Raw genomic sequence first — 26,514 nt, 5'->3', positions numbered from 1 at the left:
AATGAGAACTTTGTAAAGCAGCATATAAATGCTTGTGTTAATATTGCTAATATATTATTATTATTTACATATTTTATTTAATGCTTTAAAATACGTAATGATATTTATAATAATAACAACAATAATAAAGACAAGGGTTCTCGGGACTCAGGAGATGGATGATCTGGGTCCTGGTCGCCTGTTCCGAAATGGCCCAAGGGGAGAGCGAGAGAGAGAGGAGTGGGTGGTGTGAGAAGGGGAAGAAGAACTCCGCCCTCCTGCCACTTTCCCTTCCGGCCTCTCCTCGGCTCTGCCCGGCCACCTTGCCCAAGCGGCGCAGTTCGGGATCCCGTTGCCAGGACAACGCTATGGCACCGGGCGGCGCGCGCGCACTCACATAAGAGGCTGGGCGGCTCGCGCAGCCGGCAGAGCAGCTTTAACGCTGACTAGGAAGCGAGGCGGCGAAGCTTCAGGGGCGGCGGCCTCGTGCCCAGCTGGTGTCCCTCCAGGTGTCCCACGGGCGCTGCTGGCCCAGTGTTCGTCCGGGTTCAGTGTACACTTCCCACCCTCCGTCCCCGAGACTGCTCGGGCTCAGGTAGGTGGTATGAACCCGGGGCAGGGAACAGAGGGAAGCGGGCAGTGCCCAGGTAGTGGGGAGCGGCGGCGGGGGATAGAGGGGAGCGACCGTGACGTGGCGGCGCGCTCCTCCCACTCCGGAGCTCGGGCGGGGGTGACACGGACTCGGCCCTCAAAAGTGAATACGTTCCCCGGGTCCCGGGGGTTGACTGTCTTCCCACGCTCCCTAGAGCCAGCCGCGCGGTCCTGGGCTGCGAGTTTCTTCTTGAATCAAATGCTTTCCTTTCCTCATCACCGGGACTTGAAGCATTAAGAAAAACATACCTGCTGTTGGAGGTGGAGCTGCCTTCTTATTTTCGGCCACACTCCTTCTGTGGGAACGTGCTTCCCAGAGATGTTCCCAAAAGAACCCTCCGCACTTGGGAAGTTCTGAAAATCAACAGGTGGCAGAAATCGAATCCTCCGATAAAAAAAAAGCTAATATTTATGGGGTCAGACAGTGTGCATTAATTAGAGCTTACTATGTGTCAGACACAGTGCTGAGTGCTGGGGATGGAAAGATAAAAATGACTTCCTCCCTCTCCAGGAGCTGATGGAGGAGGCAACACGCAGACAATTACGTACAAATTGGAGATAATCATTAGCTAAGAAAGCACGAGCAGTAAGGAGAGTTGAAAGGCTTCCTGTAGCAGGTGGGATTTGAGCTGGGACTTGGAGGAAACCAGAGATGTTCACTGAGGAGGAAGAGAATTCCGGGTGTAGGGACCAGCTATAGTGCCCGACTTCTTTTCTCCTCCCAATAAATCCAAGAGCTAAGTACTCAGATATTATCTTCATTTTTCTAGATGGAGAAACTGAGGCACAGAGCAGTGAAATCACAGTGCTCATGAGGCACTTACACAGTAGGAGGCAGTGGTAGAGTAGAATATTAAGTACTCTAGGTCTGAGGACTTAGATTTGATTCCTGCCTTCTGGTAAGTGTAATTTTGACCAAATCATTTAACCCTCCCTTCAACTCAAGAGAGTTGGGTTCACTGGCTTCTGAAATTTCTTCAAACTCTTCAGTTAGAATAAGTGCCAGAGGTGGGCCATGAAGTTTGTAATGCAGTTTCTCTATACTTCAAGTTTCAGGGTTTCATTTACATTTCACTTTTTGGAGTTTTCTCAGTGGATGTCCCAGATGAAAGTTGTGAAGTTGTACCTGGAAAGGAGGGGGATGACTTGAGTATATTAGCTCTGCTGCTGGGTTCAGTTCAGACATCTCAAATGCTTCATGTTAAGTGTGCTTATGATACAAAGACAAGCAAAATCTGCCTAAAGACAGATTTATATTATATTGTATTGGTTTGAGTCAATATTTTCAATTTTCAATGTCTTTAGCAGTTTAGAAAAAAAAGCTCCTTCTCAGGACCTCAGTGTCTGAAAGCCAAATCCTCTACTTTCCCATCTTTTCCATAGCAGTCTGGGGACCTTATCTGTGATTTTCAGGTAACATTTCCTAGGAGCTCCCTATCCCCCAAAGAAAATATTCACCATTATTATTTATATATTATCTATATATGTGATATAACTACATCACATTTTATAATATATATTATGTAGCATTTCCTCATATCTCTCTGAGTCACATAGTGTAGGTGTTATTTTCCTACTTTACAGATTTCTGTTTTATAGATAAGGAAACTGAGGTTGTCACTGAATTTTCTAAATCAATTCAGCCACTAAGTATCAGTCCTAATTTTTCCTGACTCAGAATTTAGTGTCCATTCTACTGCATTAGGCTTGCTCTTTTTCAGAAGAGCTGATTGTATCTCTGTCATAGCTGTTGCAATTCAATTTAATCCCTGCCATTAATGTGGAGAGACTTCTGTAGAGGGAAGAATACATCCCTCAGGGCTTTTTCACCAAGCCTGGCTACTAACGTCCTTGCCCTCAATTTCCCTCCACCTGCTGCCTGCTGGTATAGCATATGCTTTGTCTCAACTCACAAAATACGATTAAGTTTGGTTGCCTTTTAATCAAGCACAATAGGGTTGAAAGTAGAGGGAGGTTGTTTTAAAATTATTTTCCAGCCCTTGGGGTGACCAGTGTTCCTGCTCAATTACATTAGATGGAGTCTGGTCAGGGGCTGGTGAGATTGACGTGACGTGATATGACTTGAAACTGCCAGAACTGTTTGTGCATCTTCCCCAGCATCATGCTGGTGTTTCAGGCAAAGTTCATGACTGGTAGGAAAGTGAACTGTGAAAGCTGCTGAAAAGCTGTTTTTGGCTTCCTTTTCTCTTTCTAACACAGAGTTTTGGCTGTTGAAACTGTTGAAGTTGAAAAGCTTTTTTCTCTCTCTGTAACCCTGAGAGTTTGGGTGACCTACAAGTGAATGTGGTCAGACTCAATATGTCAGTTAACTTCTACATCTCTCTTTAATGTATATGAAAACTTAATGGGAAGGGAGGTGTAGGAAAAAGTTACTTTCTTGGGCCTGGGATATTTCTGCCCTATTCCTACACAATACCACCAAGAGTTGGGTTTCACATAACACTTTAAGGTTCGCAAAATACTTTATAATGTTATCTCATTTGATCCTCACAACAACTCTCCAAGATAGGTGCTATTTTTTTAAACCACTAATCCATTTTACAGGTGAAGAAACTGAGACAGTGGGTAAATTACTTGCCCAGAGTTACAGACTAACTGTTTGAGGTGGAATTTGAATTCTGGTTTTCCTAATTCCAGGTCAGGCACTTTAACCACTGAGTCATCTAGCTGCATGTGGAACTATATGAGTTGGGGATCCTAGATGCTGGGGCCACAATCATGGCTTACACTAGCCCAGAAGGGCGTGGAAAATGATGCTTTGTTCATTATCCAGAGAGAGAACTGAAACTTAGTAGCCTAAGATGGGATGGGGTTTCAGTTTTTTTGTGTCCTAGATTCCTTGAGCAGTCTAGGGAAGCCTAGTGATCCTTTCTCAGAATAATGTTTTTAATCATGTACATAATAAATATTTAGGATTACCAAGAAAACCATTTATATTGAAATAAAGTTATCAAAATATTACCAAAAGAACTTCCTATGTGCTTATGGTTAAGAAATTGTGTCCCAACAGAACTGGCCCAATTTGAAGATCAATCTTTTATGGTTTTATGCTCAGCAGATATAGGCATTATTGTTATAATTACTACTATGGAAAATAGATATTCCTGAAAGGCCTTATGTGGGTCAGATTTTTGCATACAGTCATTTTAATGCACCACAGGAGTTTGCTGAAAGGATACTACAAGTGCAACCTTCATCTTAAGGTTCGATTTTGAACTTTACAAAATAAAATTGTCCTACTTTACATTTGCCTTTAAGTGAGATCACCTTTAGTGGGAGCCATAAAACATTCTTTATTTGATTTGATGTAGAAGGAATTATTAAATTTATATTGATCTTTTTAGAGGCACTAATAGAATGATCATTGAAAGCAACAGCATTTTCTAACCTGAAGGGTTTTTGTAGCTTTTAATATGTTAACTGTTGCTTATCGTAAATAATAGCTCACATTTATATATCTCTTTATGGTTTACAAAGCCTTTTTCATAATAACCCTGATTCAGTTCAGTTTACATATGGCGTCAGACATACTAGTTTTGTGATTCTGGACAACATTCCTTGCCTCAGTTTCCTCATCTGTGAATGGGGATAATAATAGCACCTACTTCCTAGAATTGTTCTGAAGATCAAACAAGATGATCATTATAAAGCGCTTTGCATATTTTAAAGCAATATATAAATGTAAGCAATGATGATATGTGTACTCACCATGTGTTAGGACAGTGCTAATAAGCATATAAAAACAAGGATAAGATGGGAGAAAAAATTGGGGGAAGGTAGGAACCAAAATGCACATAGAAAATTAGATACAAAATTTATACAATATAATTTCTGGAGCGAACAGGATCTGCTTCTTGTGGGAGAGGGCACTTGAATCTAACTCTAAAGGGAACTGATACATAGTAATTTTAGTACTTTTTATGTTATATCATAAGAACTTTGAAACAACCTTGGAAAGTAGGGATATTATTATTATTCTCATTTTACAGATGAAATTGAGGCTGAAAGAGATTAAGTATTTTACTCTTCACATACAACTGAGTGTAGGATTTGAATTTAGGTCTTTTTAATTCTTAAGACCAAAAATATGTGTTCTTTGCCTCATGGGAGACTGAGTGGGGTAAGAAAGAAGAGTGTGTTTCAGGGGTATGGGACAGCTTGTACAAAAGTATGGTGTATGGTGTAAAAGAATAGCAGGAAAGCTAATTGATAGGAATATAAAATATGTGAAGGAGAGAAATGTGTTGTAAGCCTTGAAACACAAATGGAACTAGATTGCAAAAGACTTTTAAAAACAGAGGAGTTTGTATCTCCTTTTGGAAGCAAGAAGGAGCCTTGTTGGCCTCCTTTGTTGTTTCTTTCTCTTCTTGAGATCAGGGACTGTTTTTTGCCTCTCTCCTCTCCTCTTCTTCCCCTCTCCCCACAGTATTTGGCATGGCACATAGTAGGTGCTTAATGTTTGTTTATAGAAGATCTGACTGTGGTGTCTACGAGGCTTAACCTTGGAATCAGAAAGACCTGAGTTAAATGTCTGCCTGTGACACATAATGCTTTGTGACCATAGATAAGTCACTTAATTTCTTAAAGCCACATTATACTCCCAATGTAAAATGCCAATAATAATAATAGCACCTACCTCACATGGCTTTTGTGCATATCAAGTGATATAATATATTCAAATATTTTGAAAATATTAAATTATTATATTAAGCTATTTGTCAACAAGCATTTATCATGTTACAATTTTCTAGGCACTGTGATAAGTTGTGGGGATACAAAGAAATGAAGCATAGTTCCTGCCCTTGGTGCTCCCATTTTAAGGAGAGAGACACAAGATATATACATTGTAAATGGAAAATTATCTCAGAGGGGAAGTATTCTCAAATGCCAGACATTTAAGAACAAATAATAGATGAGTTGCTGATTTTCTTTGATTAGTGGAGATGGTTTTCACAGTGAGAGTTTTCAACACTGAATCAATATCTCGAATCTCCTCATTATCATCACCACTCACATTCGCATAGCCTTTTCTCCACACACCCCATTTGAGGTATCTCTGTTTTGTGGATGAAGAATCTGAATTTTAGAGATTATGTAGCAAGTAGCCAGAAGTAGAAACTCAGTGTTTTGACTTCACATTTCATGTATCATAGCTGTTTCCTGTTAGACCTACGACTAGTTTGCTGTCTTGCTGAGGGTGCCACATCAATTCTAGTTAACCTGTCTATTAGTAAGGACTGGCAAAACTTTGTTGAATTCAATTTTGAATTTGAACGTTTGCTAGCTTCTCTGCTTTGTCCATAATTCTTCCTGTCTTCTGGGAAAGCTTATTTATAGCAGCCATTAAACTGCCTCCCAGATTAAAGAGTAAAGAAGGAATGAACACAGCAGAAAGGTGGCAAGGAGTTGGGGTAGGCTATAGATAAAGCTTGGGAAGAATCTATAAGACTGGATTAGATGATTCAGTTTTCAAAAAATGTTTTAAGACATTTATAGCATGCCTAATCTGTACAAGGCACATGGTAGATGCTGAAAAAATGAAAATATAAAATAATGCATTCTATAAATTTGAGCATATTCACCCTTCACCCTATTAAGAAGGTACTAAAAGCACTATGCCCATTTTAGTGATAAAGACACTAAGGCTCGAAGAGTTTTTGAGCTACTGGAAGAAGTGTGAAGGCACTGGTGAGGGGCTTAGATGAAAACCCTGACTCTTGATTTCCCTTTCTGGGCTTCAGTTTGTCATCTGTTTTTACATGGGGAATTTGAGTAAGATAGCCTCTGAGGTCTTTTAATATTCAATGAGATCCAGTTACAGTGATGATTCAGATTATTCTAATAAAGCTTGAACTACTTGAGACTGAATTCCATGTTTTTAGAACAAACCTTTTATCATTACTATCATTGTGTGCAAATAGGTTATTGTAATGTTCTTCATGAGCCACCACAAGGCTGATGAAGATGGAAATGAATCTCTCTCTCCTTGGCTCCAAGAGCTTGAGCTCCTGCCTCCAGTCCACTGTCTTCTCTAGCTCTCTCTGAATCTGGCTGAGGCTCCTAGCTTATATGCTCTACACTGAGTATAAATCAATCATTATATCACTAGGAAACCATTATTTGTTGTAAGATTAAATCAATCATGTTGAACTTAGAGAACTATTAATCACCATGCTAAACTAGATAACCATTGTCTTTATCAATTCCACTGACTTAACATCTTCTAAGAATGCTTGTTTCAAGTTACAGAATTCTGGCCCATAACAGGTTATATTATATATAAGGTATTAGGTTGTCTCTGGAATTCTAAGAATATTAATTTTTAGGGGACAGATTTGAAAGTTATTAATTGATTCATCTGGATTAAAAAAATTCCCATTTTGATTTTTATTCTTCTATCTTCTTTCTGTATTGGCTCCAAAGAATAAAGTTGTGCTTGACTAAGCTGTTTAGCATGAAAAAACAAAACCTCCAAAGGAGTTATTCTGAGACATACTCTTTATCATTTGAGCCATTCCTTTTCCAGAGAAGAAAAAAGATAATATATATTTCCTTTTGGTTTTCTTTTTTTTTTCTTTTTTTAGAAATGATCATATTCTGGTCTAGATTCTACTGCCTAAAATTAGGAAAAAATAAAGTGTAGGACAGGGCAGAAAATGAGGGATTGTCACTAAATTTTAGAAGGTAAGATGTGTGTGTGTGTGTGTGTGTGTGTGTGTGTGTGTATCTATATCTATCTATCTATCTATCTGTCTATATATATGCATGCAACTAAGTGGTGTAGTGAATAGAGTGCTGGGCTTTGAATTAAAATCTGGCCTCAGACACTTCCTAGCTGTGTGACTCTGGGCAAGCTTTTATTCCTGTTTGCCTCAGTTTCCTCATCTGTAAAATGAGTTGGAGAAGGAAATAACAAATCACTGCTGTATCTTTGCCCTGAAATGGGGTCATGAAGAATGGAATACAACTAAAACAATTGAACAAAAGATTTCTAGATGGAGAGAAAGTCAGCTTTTTTGTAAAAATTCTTGAGGCCCTTTCATCTCTTTTCCAATTGCTTTCATTCAGTACATAGGCCATGTGTTTGGGGTCAGGCCTGACTCAGGCTTGTCTTGTGCTTCAGGTTCCAGATTACCACAAAATGAGATAATCACAGAGCATGCAAAGTTTAACAAAAAAGTTTGCTTAACAATCTGGAATTATGACCAAAAGTTATCAAACTGTGTATACCTTTTGATCTAGCAGTGTTACTACTGGGCTTATATCGCAAAGATATACTAAAGAAGGGAAAGGGACCTGTACGTGCCAAAATGTTTGTGGCAGCCCTTTCTGTAGTGGCTAGAAACTGGAAAATGAATGACTGCCCATCAACTGGAGAATGGTTGGGTAAATTGTGGTATATGAATGTTATGGAATATTATTGTTCTGTAACAAATGACCAGCAGGATGAATACAGAGAGGCTTGGAGAGACTTACATGAACTGATGCTGAACCAGGAGATCATTATACACTTCAACAACGATCCTGAGGAAAGTGGATATCTTCGACAAAAAGAAGATCAGTTCCAATTGATCAATAATGGGCAGAATCAATTACACCCAGAGAAGGAACACTGGGAAATGAGTGTGAACTGTTTGCATTTTTGTTTTTATTCCCAGGTTATTTTTACCTTCTGAATCCAATTCTTCTTGTGCAACAAGAGAACTGTATATTGTATCTAGGATATACTATAACATATTTAACATGTACAAGACTGCCTACTGTCTAGGGGAGGGGGTGGAGGGAGGAAAGAGAAAAATCGCAACAGAAGTGTGTAAAAGGGATAATGTTGTAAAAAATTACCCATGCATATATTCTGTCAATAAAAAGTTGTAATAATAAAAAAGTTTGCTCAATAGAAAATGTTCCTTAGTAAACATATAGAGTTGGTTTAGCTCCTCCTGGGAGCATACCTAGTTAGAAGGGATTGTTGAGTTGCATGGCAGGGGAGAAGTCCATCAAGTCTGAGAAGACCCGAGAGCTGGGTTGTAATGCCTTAATGGTGACTGGAAATTGGGCAAATACTTCAAACTTTAGGTCCCTGGACTAATCAGATTCCTTGTCTTTTAAATGTGACATCTATTTCAAAAGCCTCTTCTACAGATTATTTTTAGTTAATGTTACTGTAGCTTTAAAAGTCAAATGGACTATTTAAGTTTTAGCACATGAGGCTGGCAATTTTTGAGAAATGGAAAACAAAGAGTTAACAGAGGTAGCTTAAGTAAAACTGGAGAAGAGGAAAAAAAAGATGAAGAAAAACTTTTCTTGGAGAGTCTAGTCAACTTATTTTATGAAGAAACCTAGATATTTTATATGCAATGAATCTGGAGAAAGATAGTTAAGAATTATGACTGGAGAGTATCTTATAGACAACAGAGAAAAGAGATGGAGGAGCTTTCTTTCCTGATGGAAATCATCTTGTGAAGAATATGAAGAGAATTCATGAAAAGAATTTGTTTTGCTTGGCACCTTGATTGTACTGAATATTAAAACTGTTTTCAAAAATAAGGAGAGGTCATCTGTAGTTACACTTATGGTTAGAGATCAATAAATGATTGTTCTCACAGCTAAAACATTAAATATTTACTTATGTCTTTGTCAGTAAACATATGGTCAAAAACATTAATATTTATTTAATCCTAGAAGATTAGAACTTTTGATATATAAAGATATGCACAACTGTGTAAGAAATTTTACCAGTTTAAGAAGTAATACATTTATTTTTATTAGTTGTTATAATAAACTTACCTTTGTTTGAATACTTTTATTTTAATAGACTTAAAAATACAAATAAATTGGGGTGGAGACTCAGCAAATTTGATAATGATAGAGATATCATTTAGTAATTAATAAGGAGAAATAGATTATTAACTAATATGTTAGTAGTTAATAAGGAAATATTCAAACATGCCAGTATTATTGGAGAATTTTGTATATTGAAAATAGATGTGGTAAGAAGTCAAATAGCAGTTAGAAGGAAGGCCTGCAAATGAGGCTGGTCAAGTCTCAAAATTCAGTGTTAAGACAAAAAATCTTGGGTATATTTTTTTGTGAATTTCCAGGTGTACAACAAGGCCTGATGTCAAGATTTCTGATCAGATTAATAGTAAATGTCACTGCCACTATATTAGGTTTTCTTGGTGACAAGGTCCCAAAGATTTTCCAGGAGACTTTACATCATTTTAATATCCAGTGACATTAAGGCTATCACTGGATAACCTTGATCTTAAAGATGCGGTAAGATTGGTGTAAGAAGCACTGGAAGAAGAGTTTAGTACAGATGAAAAAAGAGAAACGGCAATAAGAGGTGTAATAGCTTCTTTTTTTTTTTTTTTAAATTCATGTTAAATTCTAAGCTTAGAACAAAATAAAATGAGCATTTCCATATATAGTAGAATAGAAAAAGAGAGGATTGTACCTGAAACTGCAGATATCTAACAGTTTGCTTTTCTTTTAAAATATAATCAATTCAACATCTAACTTTCAAAAGAGTCCTATATGTTTGATTCCTTCTAGACTGTTCTGTGCATTTAAAAAATGATCCGTTGACTTTTATTTTCTTCTCAAAGTTTTTTTTTTTTTTTAATCACATTGGTACTAGCTCTCATTCTCCTATTCATCCCGAATTGAGAAAAAAAAATAGAAAGACAAAATAATTGTAACAAATACAAAGCAAAACAGATTTCCACATTAGCTTTATCTAGAATTTGTCTCATTTTGCAGCTTGAGTCCATCAGAGTTCTGGCAGGAGGTAAGTAGCTTGTTTTGTCTTTGTTCTTTTGGAATCATGAATTGCCATTGAATTAATGCAGTGTTCTCAAATTCTTTCAGAGTTGTATTATATTGTTGTATAAATTGTTCTTCTGGTCTTGATAATTTCATTATACAACAATTCATTTTGAAACTGTTCCTTTTGTCATTTCTTATGGTACAATAGCATTCCATTCTATTCATATATTATAATTTGTTTGGCCATTGCCAGTTAATGGACACCTCCATAGTTTTGAGTTCTTTGCTGTAACAAAAGTGCCATTATGGCTATTTTTGAACATATAGATCTCTTTCTTTCATCTTTGTATAGTATAGTATAGTATAGTGTCATCTAGCCAAAGAGTCTGCTTAGTTTAGTACCATTTGGTGACTAGTTTCACATTATATTCCAGAATGGCTAAACCACTTCTGAGCTCCACTGGTACATAAGTGTGCCTTTATCATGGTCCCTCCAACAACTGTTATTTTCTGGTTTTGGGGGCATCTTTGTTAATCTGTTCAGTATGAGGTGAAGTCTTAATTGCATTTTTCTACTTAGGGATTTGGAGCATTTTTTTTTATTATAACTATTGATAATTCAAATTTGACCATTTATCTATTGGGGGAATGGCTGTTGGCCTAATTTGTTCTTTATATAACTTGGATATGAAACTTTTATTAAAAAAAAACTTTCTGCAAAGATTTTTATTCCTCACATGTTTCTAATCTTAATTTCATTTTTTGTACAAAAGTTTTAAAATTTTATGTAATACACATTATTTACTTATCTTGTGATCCTCTTTACTCCATATTTGATCCTTAACTCTTTACCTTTTCATTGTATGAAAGGTATTTCCTTCCTTCTCTAATTTGTTGATGGAGTAATCTTTTATATTGTAAGTCATGAATTCATGTGGACCTTATTTTGGTGTGTATGGTGTGAGATATCAGTCTAAACCTAATTTCTGCTTGATTGATTTCCAGGTTTTGTTCAAGTTCTTAGACTGATATGGACATGGTTTGACACCTTCAGTCCAGAGAGTTAAGTCTTTAGAGTTCACCACAAGTTTCCTAATATTTTGCTATGATGATGAATAGGAGCAGTGCCAGGAATATCAGGGCCGTAGCATAGATGATAATACTTTTAGTAGTCAATGACTGTCATTGTGGTTCAATTATCTGTAGTTATCCAATGGTCTTTTTTTTATCCTCTTTCTTTTTGACCTCTGTAGCCTTTGACACTGCTGATCACTATTCTCTTCTCTCTAGGTTTTTAGTTTACCACTTTCTCCTCCTGGTTCTTGGTTTACCTCTCTAACCAGTCCTTCTCTGTTACTTTTACTGAATCTACTTCTAGAACATTCCCACTAACTATAGGTATCCCTCAGAGTTTTGTCTTGTGCCACTTTCTTTTCTTCTTTACTTAGTGATCTCATCAGTTCCTGAGTTTAATTACTTTATCTATGTTGCTATTTCTCAAATCTACCTGTCCTGCCCTAGACTATCTGCCAGTGTCCAGTCTCACATATCCAACTACTTTCACAACATATTGAACTGGATATTCAGTAGAGTCTTAGACTCAGTATTTCCAAAATGGAACTCATTATCTTTCCCCAATAAACTCTACTCCCTTCCCCCCCCACGTCCCTATAACTTAAGAAGACAACATCATCCTTGTAATCCCCTAGTTTGCAACATAGTCATCCTAGACTTCTCATTATTTCTCAGTCCCCATATCCATCTGTTGGCAAAGCCTGTCAATTTCACCTTTTAATATTTTAAAATTATGTTCACCTCCTTTCACACTACCATATTCTGGTACCTTCATCATCTAACACCTGGATTATTGCAGTAGTTTGCTGGGGGATCCTCCTTCCTCAAATCTCTCCCTACTCCAATCCATTCTCTAGACAGCTGTTAAAGTGATTTTCATAAAACACAGGTTTGATCATGTCACTTCCCTATCCAATAGTCTCCAGGATCAAATACAAAATGCTGTGGTATTCAGAGCCCTTTATAACCTAGCCCCCTCCTACCTATCTAGTCTTCTTATACCTTATTGTATATTCTATCCTATCATATATTCTAATCCAGTGACACTGGCCTCCTGACTGTTCCATATACATGCTCCAGAAATTCTGGCTATTCTCTGTGCCTGGTATTACTTATTTTCCTAGCTTCCTTTTAAGTCCTAACTAAAATCTCATACTTTACTGGAAGCCTTCCTTAATTTTGGTATCTTCACTCTATTAATTATTTCCTATTTATTCTGTATATAGCTTTCTTTGTATAGCCTTATTTGTTCTCTCCTCCTTAGATAGTAAGCTCCTTAATGGCAAAGACTATTTTGGCCTTTTTTATATCCATAGCACTTAGCACAGTATCTGGTACATTGTAAATACTTAAACTTAAAATAAAATAAACTTTAAAAATAAATAAAACTTAAAACAAGCTATTGGGAGGGCAATTGGTTAGAAATCAGAGTTCTCTAATTAGAATAATAAAGACAAGAATTTAGAACATAAAAGAGGAATGGTATAAGCTCTGACTGAATAATAGGATTAGATTTATAAATTTATAATAGATTTAGACCTCAAAAACACAATATTAAAAGAAAAGTTTGACAAAAGGTATTGTTAACCATTAAAGAACACATTATGGGCTCCAGAGTGACTCACTTTAAAAACAAATTTACAGAAATTATAAAGAAATTGTAAAGGTAACAAGTGTCTTACAAGAATATGCAAAAAGTAAACTGAATATAATTCTATATGAAATAAAATAAGAATTTTTGAATATATACAACAGAATCCTGTTGGATGACTCCAGATCACTGTCAGAGAAATAAATGCTCCAGAGCATATTGATTAAACTTCAGAATCAATACCAAACACATTTTACAAGTAACTAGGAGAAAGGCCTTCTTAATTCAGAAGATGTTATAAATAAGTGGGGCCTGAAATGGACAAAGGATTGGCCTCCCCTCCCCTCCCTCAGTCTTAGGTTAAAGGGCCTAGGACTTGAAGAGAAGGGTTTGCTCAGCTAGATTAGGGGACTTCTTTTGCACTTCAAAGTGCCAAATCAACAATGCTCCCAAAGATATTCACTGTTTAATGTCAAAATGTGCCAGCAAGGGTGAACAAGAATGCTTATAAGGCTGTCCCTACTTCAGTTGGGGATGGAACCATGCCAGAATTCTATGGTCCGTCCTGGCCATGCACATCATCTAGGCCAGTTACAGATAAATTATTTCTAAATTATGAATTACTATGGCCGTCCTGAATTTTATTGCCTGGGCTATTTCAGGCCAACCAGCCTTCCTTCAGTGAGGAAGAAGGAGAAATGTAGAATGGGACATAGGAAAGTCTGACCTTAGAAGTGATTAGTGTCCAATTCTCCCTGTGCAACAGGAGAACTGTTCGGTTCTGCAAATATGTATTGTATCTAGGATATACTGCAACATATTTAACATATATAGGACTGCTTGCCATCTTGGGGAGGGCTGGAGGGAGGGAGGGGAAAAAAACGAAACATAAGCGAGTGCAAGGGATAATGTTGTAAAAAATTACCCTGGCATGGATTCTGTCAATACAAAGTTATTATCAACTAAAATAAAATTTAAATTAAAAAAAAAAGAAGTGATTAGTGATCATGATAAAGGTAATGATGAGGTTTGAGGGTCTCAATTCCTGGTGGTCAAGAGGTTAGTGGCAATAAGAGAGTTCTTAAGAATCCCCTTTAAATTGGCCAAAGCTTTAGAGTGAAAGAATTCACTCATTCCCGAATTATTAGTTGCAAAATGAAAGTTTATTGTTGGATAGAAATCAGTTTCTAGTGGGAAATGGAGTTTTGTCACTGAGAATGCTTTCTCAGTGGGTAGAATGGTCGTGGCAGCTGAGTGAGCTAAGTTCATCTGCCAAGACTTAGTGGAAGGAAGCTGTTATATTGGGTATCTTTAGTGGGAGCTGGGACCCCAGCAGATCAAAGCAGGTGGGGAGCTAGGACAGATCAGATCAGGATTCCTCAATTGAATGAGAATTTAGAATTTCTATGGGAGTTGATTCTCTTATTCTGAAAAGTTTGGACTCTGTCTGGACTCCTTGGACCCAATCTCAGAGTGATAATTTTAAAGGGAACAGTTCTCCTCTCCCTTCGGGGGGGGGGGGGGGACTTAATGAGGATGCAGAGTAAGTCCTTCCATAACTTTTTTTTAATGAATTGGTATTTCCAAACATGAGGTACAGCAAAAGATATGCTGCCAACATAAACAGAAAATAAATTTTGTATCTAAGAAGTTCTGCCTTATGAGGGATATTGACTAAGGAATAATATAGTAACAGTAGCTAACATTTATTTAGCATTTATCGTGTGCCTGGTACTGTGCTAAAGATAATTGTTTCAAATGATACTCACAATAATCCTGTAAGGTAGATACAATTATCCTCATTTTACTGATGAGGAAACTGAGAAAAACAGTGAGGCTGAATTTGGATTCAGATTTTCCGGACTAGTTCTGCAACCTTATTGCTCTTAAAAGAGATAAATAGAAGTATGTGCCACAAATGGGAGTTAAGAATAGATTAGGGAATAGGGATGAGAACAAAATATATGAGTGCTTTTTAGAAAAGGACACTACAGAAAAATATTACTTAAGCCAAGAGGTTGGTTAAGAGGAAGAGATAATTTTTGAAGCACATATTTAACAAGTTAGGGAAATGAATGGGTCCAAAGATGAATACCAAATAAAAAACAAACAAACAAAAAAAGTAAAATTAAAGAACTTGGCATAGGAGAGAGGAATAGAATGGAGAGATGAAGAACATAACTCAAAATATTGTAAGCAAAACAAATTGCAGGAATAGAATAATGACTTAGAAGAGGAAAGGAATAAAAATCATTGTGAAAGAAATAATGGGAGAAAAATATAAAACAAACAAAATGGCACCTTTTGAATGGGAACATTTAAAAATATACATATTTATCAGCATCATCAATATTTTTACAAACAGATCATGTCCTTGAACATAGAGAAATAAATGAAAGAAGCAGAAACATTAAACACATCCCCAGTAGAACATAATGCAATAAAATAATATTGGATATAGGGGATATAAGCAAAAGATACAAATTTAAAGAGAGATTTGATAATGATGTCCTATTCAGGACCCACATGAGTAGATTACAAAACATATAGAAAAAAATCAATTATATGAAAGAAAAGCCCCTTGAAGGATATCACCTTGATTTTTTTGTATCTGGATAGAGAGATGATGACTCCTAATTGGTGACAAAATAGTAGTATGATAGCTTGGTAATAGAAGACAGGTGGAAGGTACCTTTTTAACCCTTGAGTATAAGTTTTCACCCCATTTCCCTTTTCTTTCCTTGCTTTTTCTTCCCAACAGTTTTAAAGCTAATCAAGACTCATGTTTCTCTACCCATATGAAGCATTATGCCACTAAGAAACTGGGGTCTCTCAGACTCCAGAGAGTCTAGAAAGAAGGCCCATCCTCCCAGATTGAGATAAGCAGTATCATTCAACTCCCATTGATCTTTTGGGGAGTAGCATCCTCATTCAGGAAACTCTAAAGCCTTCAAAGTGATTTTCATTCATTTGGGAGATCTGGGCCTGATATTTATAAGTATCTAGCCTTGAGGACTTTGGCTTTCTTTTCAACTGAGAACTTGTGTCTCAGATTTCCTATTAAAGAGCATTTTAAAACTCATTTCTTTGCAGAATGTCCAAAGCAGGACTATATCTTGTCAAGGAACCTCTCCTTGGAACTCCTGCCTGCTGTGAAGAGATTCCTCTTTTCAGCTGAAAAACCTTTTGCTATTTCTTTGCTAGTGAGGAAGTCAGTCTCCTAGCAAAGCTGACTTCTCCAGTGCCAATAAAACTCCCTTTTTGCCATTAATATTTCGGGTTTGTGAATTCTTTCACGAAGGACCTGTGCCTCCGACCAAAAGGGGATTCCCACAACTCTCTACACTGCCACTAGAACAGCATCAACCTTATATTTATATAGAACTCTGCAATAACAAAAGCACTTACATCTCTTTTCTTGTGACCTTCACATGGTTCTGTGAAAGAGTATCAGAGTTAGAGCTCTGAATGAACTCCAAGTAGTTTCTCTTATATGAAACCATATACCACCAGCTTAATTTGTTCTTCCCCTCCCCCCATCAGGCTGAAAGCTAGAGTTTTGCAACATTCCCAAATCATCCTGTGTATTCAGCTCAACCATTGGCTTGCAGTAGTATTGTTAGGTCTAGTAGCTCTGCCAGGACCCCGGGCAAAAAAATGCAAAGTTTGTTTTTGTAGCTTGAATCCACTTCCCTTTGTGTACTTCCTCTTTTTCATAGTCTTACAGTAGATACTCACTACCCTATCTCAGTGATCTTGGAGTCTGAACTTCACTTTCCTGATCTGTAAAATCATAATATCTTAATTTTTGGAAGAGACCCTCAGAAGTTACCTGGTCCAATCTGTACCTGAGTAATAATAACAGTTTACATTTACTTTGTTTTACAGAATACCTTCCCTCACCTCAGCCTTGTGAGGAGGAATATTTCTATTTTTATTTCCATATTTCCATTTCCAATTGAAAAAAGTGATGCTCAGAGGACCACTTGTTTATGTCATGTGTGTTGCCCTTGGCAAGTGGCAGAACTCAGATTTGAACTCTCCAAATGCTATACTTTTTGCTACACTGTCCTCTTGGGAGATAATACTTGTAGTAATAAGAGCCCTTGGTGGATTGATGGTGTTCACCTTCATCTAGGCTCACAGACAGAAGGGGAAAGTTTTGGATCTTGTTCTACCAATAATTTGCTGTATGATCTTGAATTAATAATGTTACTTCACTGGAACTCAGTTTCCTCAACCTGCAAGATGAGGGGGATTGGAGTAGATGATCTTTATGGTTCTTTCAGCTCTTGAGCTGAGAAACTCCTCATTTCTCAAGATGGTGGCTCTTTCCTCGAAGTACTGGGAGGAAGTGGTAATGGGAAGCAGGGTAACTAGATCTGTTTGGAGGTTGGGGGATGCCTTTCTGAGTTCTTTTCCTTTTGGTTACAGTGTAAAGTCCAGAATGGAGGCCACCGGAAGCCTGGTGTCCACTCCCAAAGCACTGCCCTACTTTGTGGCTCTGTCCCAGATTCTGGGCCTAACTGTGGTGGCTGTGACTGGGGCATGGCTTGGCCTGTATCGTGGTGGCCTTGCCTGGGAGAGTTCCCTGCAGTTCAATGTGCATCCGCTCTGCATGGTCATAGGCATGGTCTTCCTGCAGGGAGATGGTGAGTCCTGGCTGGCTGAAGCTGGGGGGAGGTGACTCAAAGTCATCCACTGATTTCTGTGGGGGGTAGCCACCATTGCCACCTGAGTCTGGGGAAACCATCCTTTTTCTGCCTCTAGTTTCTGGGTATACTTGAGGATTGCTTGGGAAAATGCCTTTTGTTTGGGGAATAGCAAGGGGGTTGACTCTGGGAGGCTACACTATCTCAAGAGTGATGCTGTCTTTATGACAGACTCAAGTCCCCCAGAGTAGGACAGTCCAGATGTTTGGGTCATTAGGAATTTTAAAAACCAAAATCAGGAGGGGAAGCTTTGTCTCTTAGTTCAGGCCACAGATGGAAAGGTAGGTGTACACACTATATGTGGGTGGGTACAGTTACTAAGTATTGAGAACCTCAGTCTCCTTCACAGATAAGCAGTAATGTTGTGTTTGCTAGGAAGGAATTGTAGGATGATGGCTGTAAATTGAGGCCATTTCCTTCAAAAGTTTCCTTGTTTGGGAGTAAAGAAAAGGAGATTGATTCTTCTGGAAGAACTGGTCCCATAGTGTAGGTTCTCAAGGTGGCATTTAGAGCTAAAATATGGCTCAACAAATAGAATTGTTTTCCTGTGGGATAAAATGCTGCAGCCTTGATTCTCTTTCCCACTTGTTTACTCTGATAAATGAGAGCTGATAATTGCTCCTTTCCTTCACTGAGGCCTGGGAAATTAATTCAGAATTGCCCCTGGCCACAGGCACTATTCTTCTGGAGTCTTAATAATAAGCTAAATTCTAAAGGGACCAGGTAACTTGGAATAATTTGGTTATCTAGAAAATCCCTTTATTAGATCATACTCTTTTATTATTCTGCCTTATCTCTCCCAAATCTCCAGTGCTTGCATCCCCTGTACTCTCTCAAGCTTTGCTCTAACTTCCTGATCTCGATTGTTTCCTACTCTCCAACCCTTTGTCCTATTATATTTATTTGCTCTATCTGCCTCTTCAAATGCTGTAGGAAATCATTCAATGGAACCAATTGTGTCCACAACTGAGGAGGTAAATTATGAAAATCTTAAAAAAACCTGGGCTTTGGCAAATGATGAGCAGCAAATAAGACAGAGGATTCAAGAATAGAGAACAGGGCAGAATTGGTTTACTTTCGGAAGATTGGGAAGAAAGGATTTATTTTATTTAATCTCAAATGGGCCTTTACCTCAGCAAGAAAATTCTTTTTTGTTGTTCATTCCTGTCCAACTCCTAAGAACTCATGGGCCATAGCAAATGCTGTGTTTCCTCCTCCTCCTCCTTCTGATGTCTACTGCCTCTCAGAGTCTGGTCAGATTTGTGTTTGTGCTTTCCATGATGCTCAGTATTCATCTCATCCTTTGCTGTCCCCGTTTTTTTGCCTTTTACAGGGTCTTTTCTACTGAGTCCCATTTTCTCATTATGTGGCCAAAATACTTAATGTTTCACCTTTAGTATTTAACCTTCAAGCAAATAGCCTGAATTTATTTCTTTAAGTATTGACTGATTTGCCCTCTTTTACCCAGAGACTGACTTCTATAGTGGTAGATCTATGGAAAAAGGAGTTTTGCACTGAGAATGCAGTTCTCAGTGGACAGAAAGTCCTGGCAGTTGAGTGAGCCACCAACATCCACCTGCAAAGACTTTAGTTGATGGAGGCTTATTATTTTGGGTATCTTAGTGGGGGTTGGGAAGCCCGAGCAGATCAGAACCAGTGGGGGCTGGGAGAGTCTAAATTGGCTCAGATCCATTGGGGGCTAGGACAAGCCTGGATCTCCTATTGGAATTCAAAGGGATGCTTTTTGACCAGGATTTAGGAATCAAAGGCTCTGGCATCCTGGAAAGACAACTTGTCTGGGGAGGATATGCCTCAGCCAGGAGGGGCTGGGAATCTGAAAGGAGTCACAGATCAATAGGAAATACAGTTTCTTAAAGGGACCCCAACCTGCTTCAAGATCACCAAAGCCATACTCAGGGGTGAACACACTCTATGCTCTTTTTTGTATATGTGCTCTACTAACTTTGTCAAAAACTACTATCTCTCTATATAATCCTGACTTTCCCTCATTCTTTGTCTCTGTCCTCAGCCCTCCAAAACCTATTCTTTGCTCTCATTAGGAATTCTATTCCCCACATCTCTCACTGCTTTTTCAGGCCTTCACGCCTACTCTGACTGCACTTTAGTCCCTTCCCAGTTTCATTTGGATTATTGCAATAAAGGCCTAATTGATTTCCCTTCCTTGGGTTTCTTCCCTCTCCAATCCATTCTTCATGTAGCTGTCAGAGTAAATTTCCTAAAACATGAGTTTGATTATATTACATTTCTACCCAATAAATCCCAGTAGCTTCCTGTAGCCTCTGGATCAAACAGAAACTCCTCTGTTTGGCATTTAAAGCCCTTCACAACCTGGCCCCAAACTACCTGTCTTACTTAATTACACAACTCCTGCATATAATGGTTCAGTTAAATTGGCCTTCTCTTTGTGCCTTTCCACTGGCCCTGATCCAGTCTGGACTTGCCTCCCCCCTCTCGTCCTCCTCCCCGCCCTCTTGAAATTCCTTGTTTCCCTTAAAACTCAGTTCAGCTACTTTTCTGATGTCTTCCTTTCTGCTGCTAGACTGCCCCCTCCTCATTATCTATGCCAGGTACTTAGATATGTGTGTGTATGTATACATAGACACATATATGTATACACACACATACTTTTAGGGAATAGAAGTTATTTTATTTGCCTGTGGAGGGTAAGTAGATATTAAGAGAAAAGGGGAACAGCCCTTTCAATTTTTTTTTTTTTGGTTAGAGATAAATAGCTAGAAGATGCATATATCTGAATGCAAAAGAGATTTCTGAATGATTTATGGGTTGGATTTGGTTATGACCTTTTTTTTTTTTTTTTTTTTTTTTTTGGCCAGAGCAATCAGGGTTAAGTGACTTGCCCAGGGTCACACATCTAGTAAGTGTCTGAGGTCAGATTTGAACTCAGGTCCTCCCAACTTCAGAGGAGGTGCTCTATCCATTGCCCACCTAGCTGCCCCTATAACCCTATAACCTGTCTGTTTTATCTATTTACTGGGAGAAATCGACAAGTGCTCAAAACCATCAGACTCCCTTCTTCTGTTTGGGGGAGGTTCTGGGCTTAATTGTTAGGCAGAATGACCTACACAGGTTTCATTAGGTAGATGGATAAGGGGAGAGGAAAGAACCTTCAGTGTGTGGTGGAAAAGTAGGCAGCAGGAAACTCACGGATATACTTTTGCCCTTTTTCTCTCCCCTCACAAGCACTACTAGTTTATCGGGTGTTCAGGAATGAGACGAAGCGTACCACAAAGATCCTGCATGGGTTGCTACACATCTTTGCCCTTATCATCGCTTTGGTTGGTGAGTCCCTTGATGTTTCCTTCCCCTCTGAGAGATGTTGACTGGCTGTCCTCTGGTTTTTAGATCTGAGGTGGTGGATACTTTCCTAAACTGCATTAGGCCACTCTGGAAGCAGATTTTTACCTCAGGGCCAGTACTCCAAGGACACCATTTATTCCTTATGTTAACACATTAAAAATTCCTTATTCCAAATGTTAACACATTTGGGAGGAGAGGACAGGATGAAGAATAAATCCTGAGAGCTCCAAATGACCCTGTTTGGTCTCTAGTGTTTTTTTCTTTCCCTTTTCCCTATACTCTCCTTTAAAAAGTGCCTAAGCTGGTATTCTTTTGTCCTCCCACTTCTTTTCAGGACTCGTGGCTGTATTCGATTATCACAGTAAAATGAACTATGCTGACTTATATAGTCTGCATAGTTGGTGCGGGCTGCTCATCTTTATCCTCTATTTTGTACAGGTGAGTCCTCTCTGCCCCAGGGAGCCCTAGAGAGGTTTGAGCAGCTTCCCGAAGGGCAGGAGCCTGGCAGGTCTGGAGGAGCCCTAGTGGTGCACAGTCAGGGGTCCCAGAAGGGGCTGGGCTGGCCTGCTGGGCCCCAGATTGGACAGATTTGGGCGCCCTGTTGGCCACCCAGCTCACGGCCTGCCCCAGGCTTCGGTGTGTGGCACGTGGAGCAGGACTGTGACGTAGGCAAACTTTGAGCATTTGGGCTTGGCTACAATCTTTCAAGATGGGTTTAGCAGTGACTTAAAAACACCAAACCGGGCACCACGAATGGCCGGGCGGGCACGCAGGGAATCCTTGCTTTGTGTGGTTCTGACACTTCTCTGCATTTCTTCCAGTGGCTCTTGGGCTTCAGCTTTTTCCTGTTCCCTGGAGCATCGTTTTCTCTTCGAAACCAGTATCGCCCACAGCACGTCTTCTTCGGCGCCACACTCTTTGTTCTTTCTGTGGGCACGACCCTGCTGGGCATCAAGGAGGCGCTACTGCTGGGGCTCTCGTGAGTGACCTGGGACTGCTGGAGGGGGGCCCCTGCCCCAGAGGTGTCCTGCCCCTCGCCTGCCCCGGGAAGCAGCGTCCTTTGCTATTAGTCTCGTTAGCCGATTTCGCTCAATCAGTTTCTCATCAGAGTGGGATCCGGCGGCAGCTCAGGCCCACGGGTTTCATGGCTGCGTTGGGGTAGCTGGTTTGATATTCCCCTCGTGTTAATCTGATCTTGGCTGAGAACGGTGTGTTGTGAGACATCCCTTCTCCATTCTCTCTCTGCCTTGCAGGAAGAAGTACAGTATGTTCCAGCCTGAGGGCATCTTGGCTAACGTATTGGGTCTGCTGCTGATCTGCTTTGCTGTGGTCGTGCTCTACATCCTGACCAGAGAGGGCTGGGTTCGGCCTCCTCGGGCTGAGGAGCAAGCACTCTCCATGGATTTTAAGACTTTAACGGAAGGAGATAGCCCCGGCTCTCAGTGATGGCCAGATCTAGCCATGATGGGGTGGGAAGTGGGGATGTGGTGAGCAATCGCTTCAGTTCCACTTGGGTGTTGGAACATGTCTTTTTATTCCCTCCTCCCTGCTGTGCCATCCCGCCATCTCTTTGAGAACTTTCAGAGTACCGCTGAGGCTATTCCTGGGCAGTAGCAGGATGCTAAGGAAAAAGTGCCCTCCAATTGATAGTGGGGATCAGCCAGTGGGGAAGTCTGACTGTGTTTATCCACCCTGGCTGCTGGACGCTCAGCCTGTCTTTCCTAGCCTTTCCTTTGTATTTTTGCTTTCCTTCTCCATACCTTGACTTTCAGCAAAATTAGTAGCATGCATTTCTCGTGCAGCTCTTCCTTCTCTCTCCAAAGCTGGCCCAGGAGCAGGGGGCTCCAGACAGAGAATGAAGACTCCTAAAAGAGACTCACCAGTCAGAAAGGTGGTTCAGCATTTAGGTGCTCATGTAACGGGTCTTTTAGAGCTGAAAGGGAAACAGCATCATTTTACAGATGGGGAAAGTGAGATTTAGCATTGAAATAACTTGCCTAAAGTCATCTAATTTTTTTGTACAGTTATTATGCCATATGATTGGCTCATCTGGTAGCTTTAAAGCAATGGGTCTAAAACTTTTTGATCACAGAACTCCATTACTCTATTAAGAATGGTTGAGGACCCCCGAAAGAGCTTTTGTTTATGTGAGTCATTGTTGTAATAGTTAGAAATATATTAAAAATTAAAATGCCTTGCTATTATGAATATCTCATATCATTATACCTCACAGACCCCCTAAAAGAGTCTAAGGGTCCACACGTTGAGAACCCCTTCTCTAAAATAAACAGATATTTTCAAGAAAAGTTCCTAGTTAGGGAACTCTGTTTGGCTTCTGGTTTCCTTGGCTAAAACGCTTGACTTCAGGAGAAGCTGAAGCATTCTATGTTGCTTAGAGAGGTTGCTTCCAGATGCCGGGCTTGGCATTGAGGACTATAAAGAGAGAGGGTGCTCTGCTGTCTGGACTCTGAGAAAAAGCACTAAGGGTCTCAGGTATTGGAAATCAGGCACCGAAGTCCATTCTCTGTGGTTACATCAAAGTTAAAGCAAACATTCAGTTATTCCAAACAAAGCATTAGCCTTTGGAAGGGAAAACAATTGAGATCCTATGGAAACCGTTTGTGTTTAGAGTCATGTGCTCAGGGCCAAGTATGGCCTTGAGACTACCCAACTGCTATGGTGATAGGAGGGCATCATGATGTATTTAATTTTACTCAGGACCATTAAGGTCCTGAAGTATAGCTTTCTCTCCTAAAACAAGATAGGTTTAATAGGATGTATCCTAATTTCAGGACTGTTTTCTCATGCCGAGTAGTATAGTTTTCTTGTAAACTGCTTGAGAGTGGCCTAGGAAGGTGCTAGAGCTCTCTTCTTTCTCCTGGAAATCCTGACCCTGGGGAAGAGGCTCTTTGCCAAATAAGCTTGACACTGTCATGAAAAGGGAGCTTGGAGTTATAAAGCCCTTCATCTTGAATGAATAGAACATGAGGTCTGGTCCTGCTTCATTCACCTTGTGAGCAAAGCTCCTGCCAAGGTGATTTCAGTTAAAGCTGGACTGGCTTCTGCCAGAGGGTCAGACAGCTTCTATCCTCTAGCTGGGGTTTCTGGAAGCAGAGAGGACAAAGTCAAAAATCACATTAGTCTTAAGTGTACGAGCCCAGGTTTTAAAGCTGATGTTCCATGCTGAAAGCATGTTATGCTGGAATCTGACTCGCTGTTTGGCCTTAGTCCAAAAATAACATGATGAGAGCATTAGTCTTGTATTCTCTGGTCTTGGCAGATGGTTCTCCTCTCCCCCAGCCTTTTCCCCCTCTTTGTCTGTGGTTTGACCAATACAGTGCAATGAGTGGATGCTTGTATTAATAAATCTTTGAGGTGGACAGACTTGGGCACTTCATTTAATGAAGAAATTGTCTCCAGTAGCTGTACAGCTAGTATTACCTTTAAGAGAAGAAGCAAGCAGTGCTCCTTTTTGTTCAGATTTCCATCAAAAAGAAATCTTTTTCCATAGGCAGAAGTGTGAGGAGGAATACTTTCCCAAATAAATGAGTCACTCGTTGGGGCCAGCAACTATTCAGTGCTTCCTCTCCCCCACCACTGTAGCAGGGCTTGCATGGGGGCTTCTCCTTTGGGGGTGCATGCCTTTTTTCTTCTAGACCCTAGATTGATATGTCTTAGTCAGGTACTATGTCTAGCTTCTATAATCACCTGGCACACCTGAACACCCAAATTCTATATGGAATTGTTACACCTTGGACAAATTGGCAAAATGTAATATAATCATGTTAGCTAGAACAACAATTCATAGGAAAATGTAGCTTTTGGCTAATAACTTATTGCTAAGTTATATTTTTCCTTCAAAGTAACTTTAAAAGAGCAAAATCAATCAGGAGGCCCTCAGAGTCAGAAAAATTCTAGGGTAATTCTCACAGGAAACGTTTGTCTCTTCTCACTCTCCTCTCTTCTCCCCCAAAACCAACAAAAAATCACCCAACCTTTTATTTTGCTAGTGGTCAGTCTTCTGTGAAATGTTTGTGTTGATGTAGAAAATATATGATTCAATAAATGTATACAGCAAATCTATTGTCTAGTACCTTCAATTTACTATAGCACTAAGGGAGCTATTGTTTCCAGGTCTATATGACATTGAGGATAAGAGAAATAAAGTTTTGGGAATATAAGGGAAACAGTTAATGCTATTTGTCATGACATCAGGGACTGAGGTGGCTCAGCAGGTTACCTAATCTTCCCTCTTCCACCCACCTTGTCACTGAAGCAGGACAGCAGCTCCCCTTGAGTAAGAACTATGGCTTTCTGGAAGTCTAGGTTGATTGTCTCATGGATATGAGTTCTACAAGATGTTGATAAAATTATTGGCCAGAAGTTTTCCCCAGTGTTCAAACTACATTTTCCTTCTGATGATCACTATGTTGGGGGGTAACTATTTGGCCACACACTACTTTTTGAGTGGATGACATTCCTGAAAAGCACTTTTTTAATAAGGAGATTTTAATAAGGAGTTTATAAATTTAAAGGTAACTGCAATGAACATTTTTGTGGAGGATGAGTATCCTCCATCTTGCTTCTAAATTTTACTTTTTTCAGGGGTGTTCTGATTCTGTTCTTTTCCAAGCAGAATACACCTAGTATGAAGTAAAATTAGAGAGGATTTTCCTTGGTTTTATTCTCCATGGATACTTTTTCTTCTTCTTCTTAGACCTTAAACCTTCTTCTAAATGAGAGGTCACTTTCTAGGTCTCACGTTTCTGTTCAGGGCAAGGAAAGGGTGGACCAGACAATTTCTTTAGCTCATTATAGATCTGAAACAATGAATCTAAGGAGCAAGTAGTTTATCACTTTCGGCTTTTTAACTCCCTGTCTCTCAGATTTGTTTTTGATCTCATCATCAACTCAACTCTAGGCCTTTAGATGTTATACTCATCATCCTGCACTTTCATATCCATATTGATACCACCTTACCTTCAATATTTGTTCGAGGCTTCCATTATCAACGCTACCTTTCTCTAGATGTATGAAAATAAATATTTTAAAAATTGTCCTTTAAACCTGCTTCCTTTGCTTTCTGAAGTCATTCATGTCATGAAGTCAGGCATGTCAGGATTCCCTTTCATTTTTTAAAACCTTGATCAAGAAATTTCAAAGGGTGATCTGATCATATGCTTCTTGGCCAAGAAGGCAGCATCCGATGTTCTATGAAGCAATTAGGATGATCTAATATTAACTCTCATTTATATAACATTTTAAAGCGTACAAAGTCCTTTATTCACAATCGTGAGTAGTACTGGTGGCATTCTCAATTGTACTGATGAGAGTTCTAAGTTTCTGAGAGATTAAATGATTTGTCCAGAGGTCACAATG

At 39.3% G+C, this 26,514-nt stretch overlaps 1 protein-coding gene across 2 annotated transcripts; it reads left to right on the top strand.

Annotated features, from left to right (window-relative positions):
* Nucleotides 1-366: 366 nt before the first annotated feature.
* On the top strand, nucleotides 367-25,214 carry LOC127560402 (transmembrane ascorbate-dependent reductase CYB561). 2 transcript variants are annotated; one of them, XM_051994953.1, is made up of 7 exons: nucleotides 367-574; nucleotides 10,414-10,441; nucleotides 17,519-17,736; nucleotides 21,019-21,117; nucleotides 21,470-21,573; nucleotides 21,957-22,114; nucleotides 22,389-25,214. In XM_051994953.1, the coding sequence occupies exons 3-7, from the start codon at nucleotides 17,532-17,534 to the stop codon at nucleotides 22,579-22,581; spliced, it is 759 nt and encodes a 252-aa protein (XP_051850913.1). In that variant the 5' UTR covers nucleotides 367-574; nucleotides 10,414-10,441; nucleotides 17,519-17,531; the 3' UTR covers nucleotides 22,582-25,214. The 2 variants fall into 2 exon arrangements, with proteins under 2 accessions (XP_051850913.1, XP_051850912.1); XM_051994952.1 differs by lacking the exon at nucleotides 10,414-10,441.
* The last annotated feature ends 1,300 nt before the right edge of the window (nucleotides 25,215-26,514 follow it).

This window comes from Antechinus flavipes, chromosome 4, assembly GCF_016432865.1.
Source record: "Antechinus flavipes isolate AdamAnt ecotype Samford, QLD, Australia chromosome 4, AdamAnt_v2, whole genome shotgun sequence".
In the NCBI taxonomy this organism is placed as follows: Eukaryota; Metazoa; Chordata; class Mammalia; order Dasyuromorphia; family Dasyuridae; genus Antechinus; species Antechinus flavipes.
This window is presented reverse-complemented; position numbering and strand designations above follow the sequence as displayed.

Coding starts and splice junctions, on each gene's coding strand:
- LOC127560402 (XM_051994952.1), top strand. CDS start 17,532: ATGGAGGCCACCGGAAGCCTGGTGTCCACTCCCAAAGCACTGCCCTAC. Junction 17,737..21,018: donor GGTCTTCCTGCAGGGAGATG/GTGAGTCCTGGC, acceptor TCCCCTCACAAG/CACTACTAGTTTATCGGGTG. Junction 21,118..21,469: donor CCTTATCATCGCTTTGGTTG/GTGAGTCCCTTG, acceptor ACTTCTTTTCAG/GACTCGTGGCTGTATTCGAT.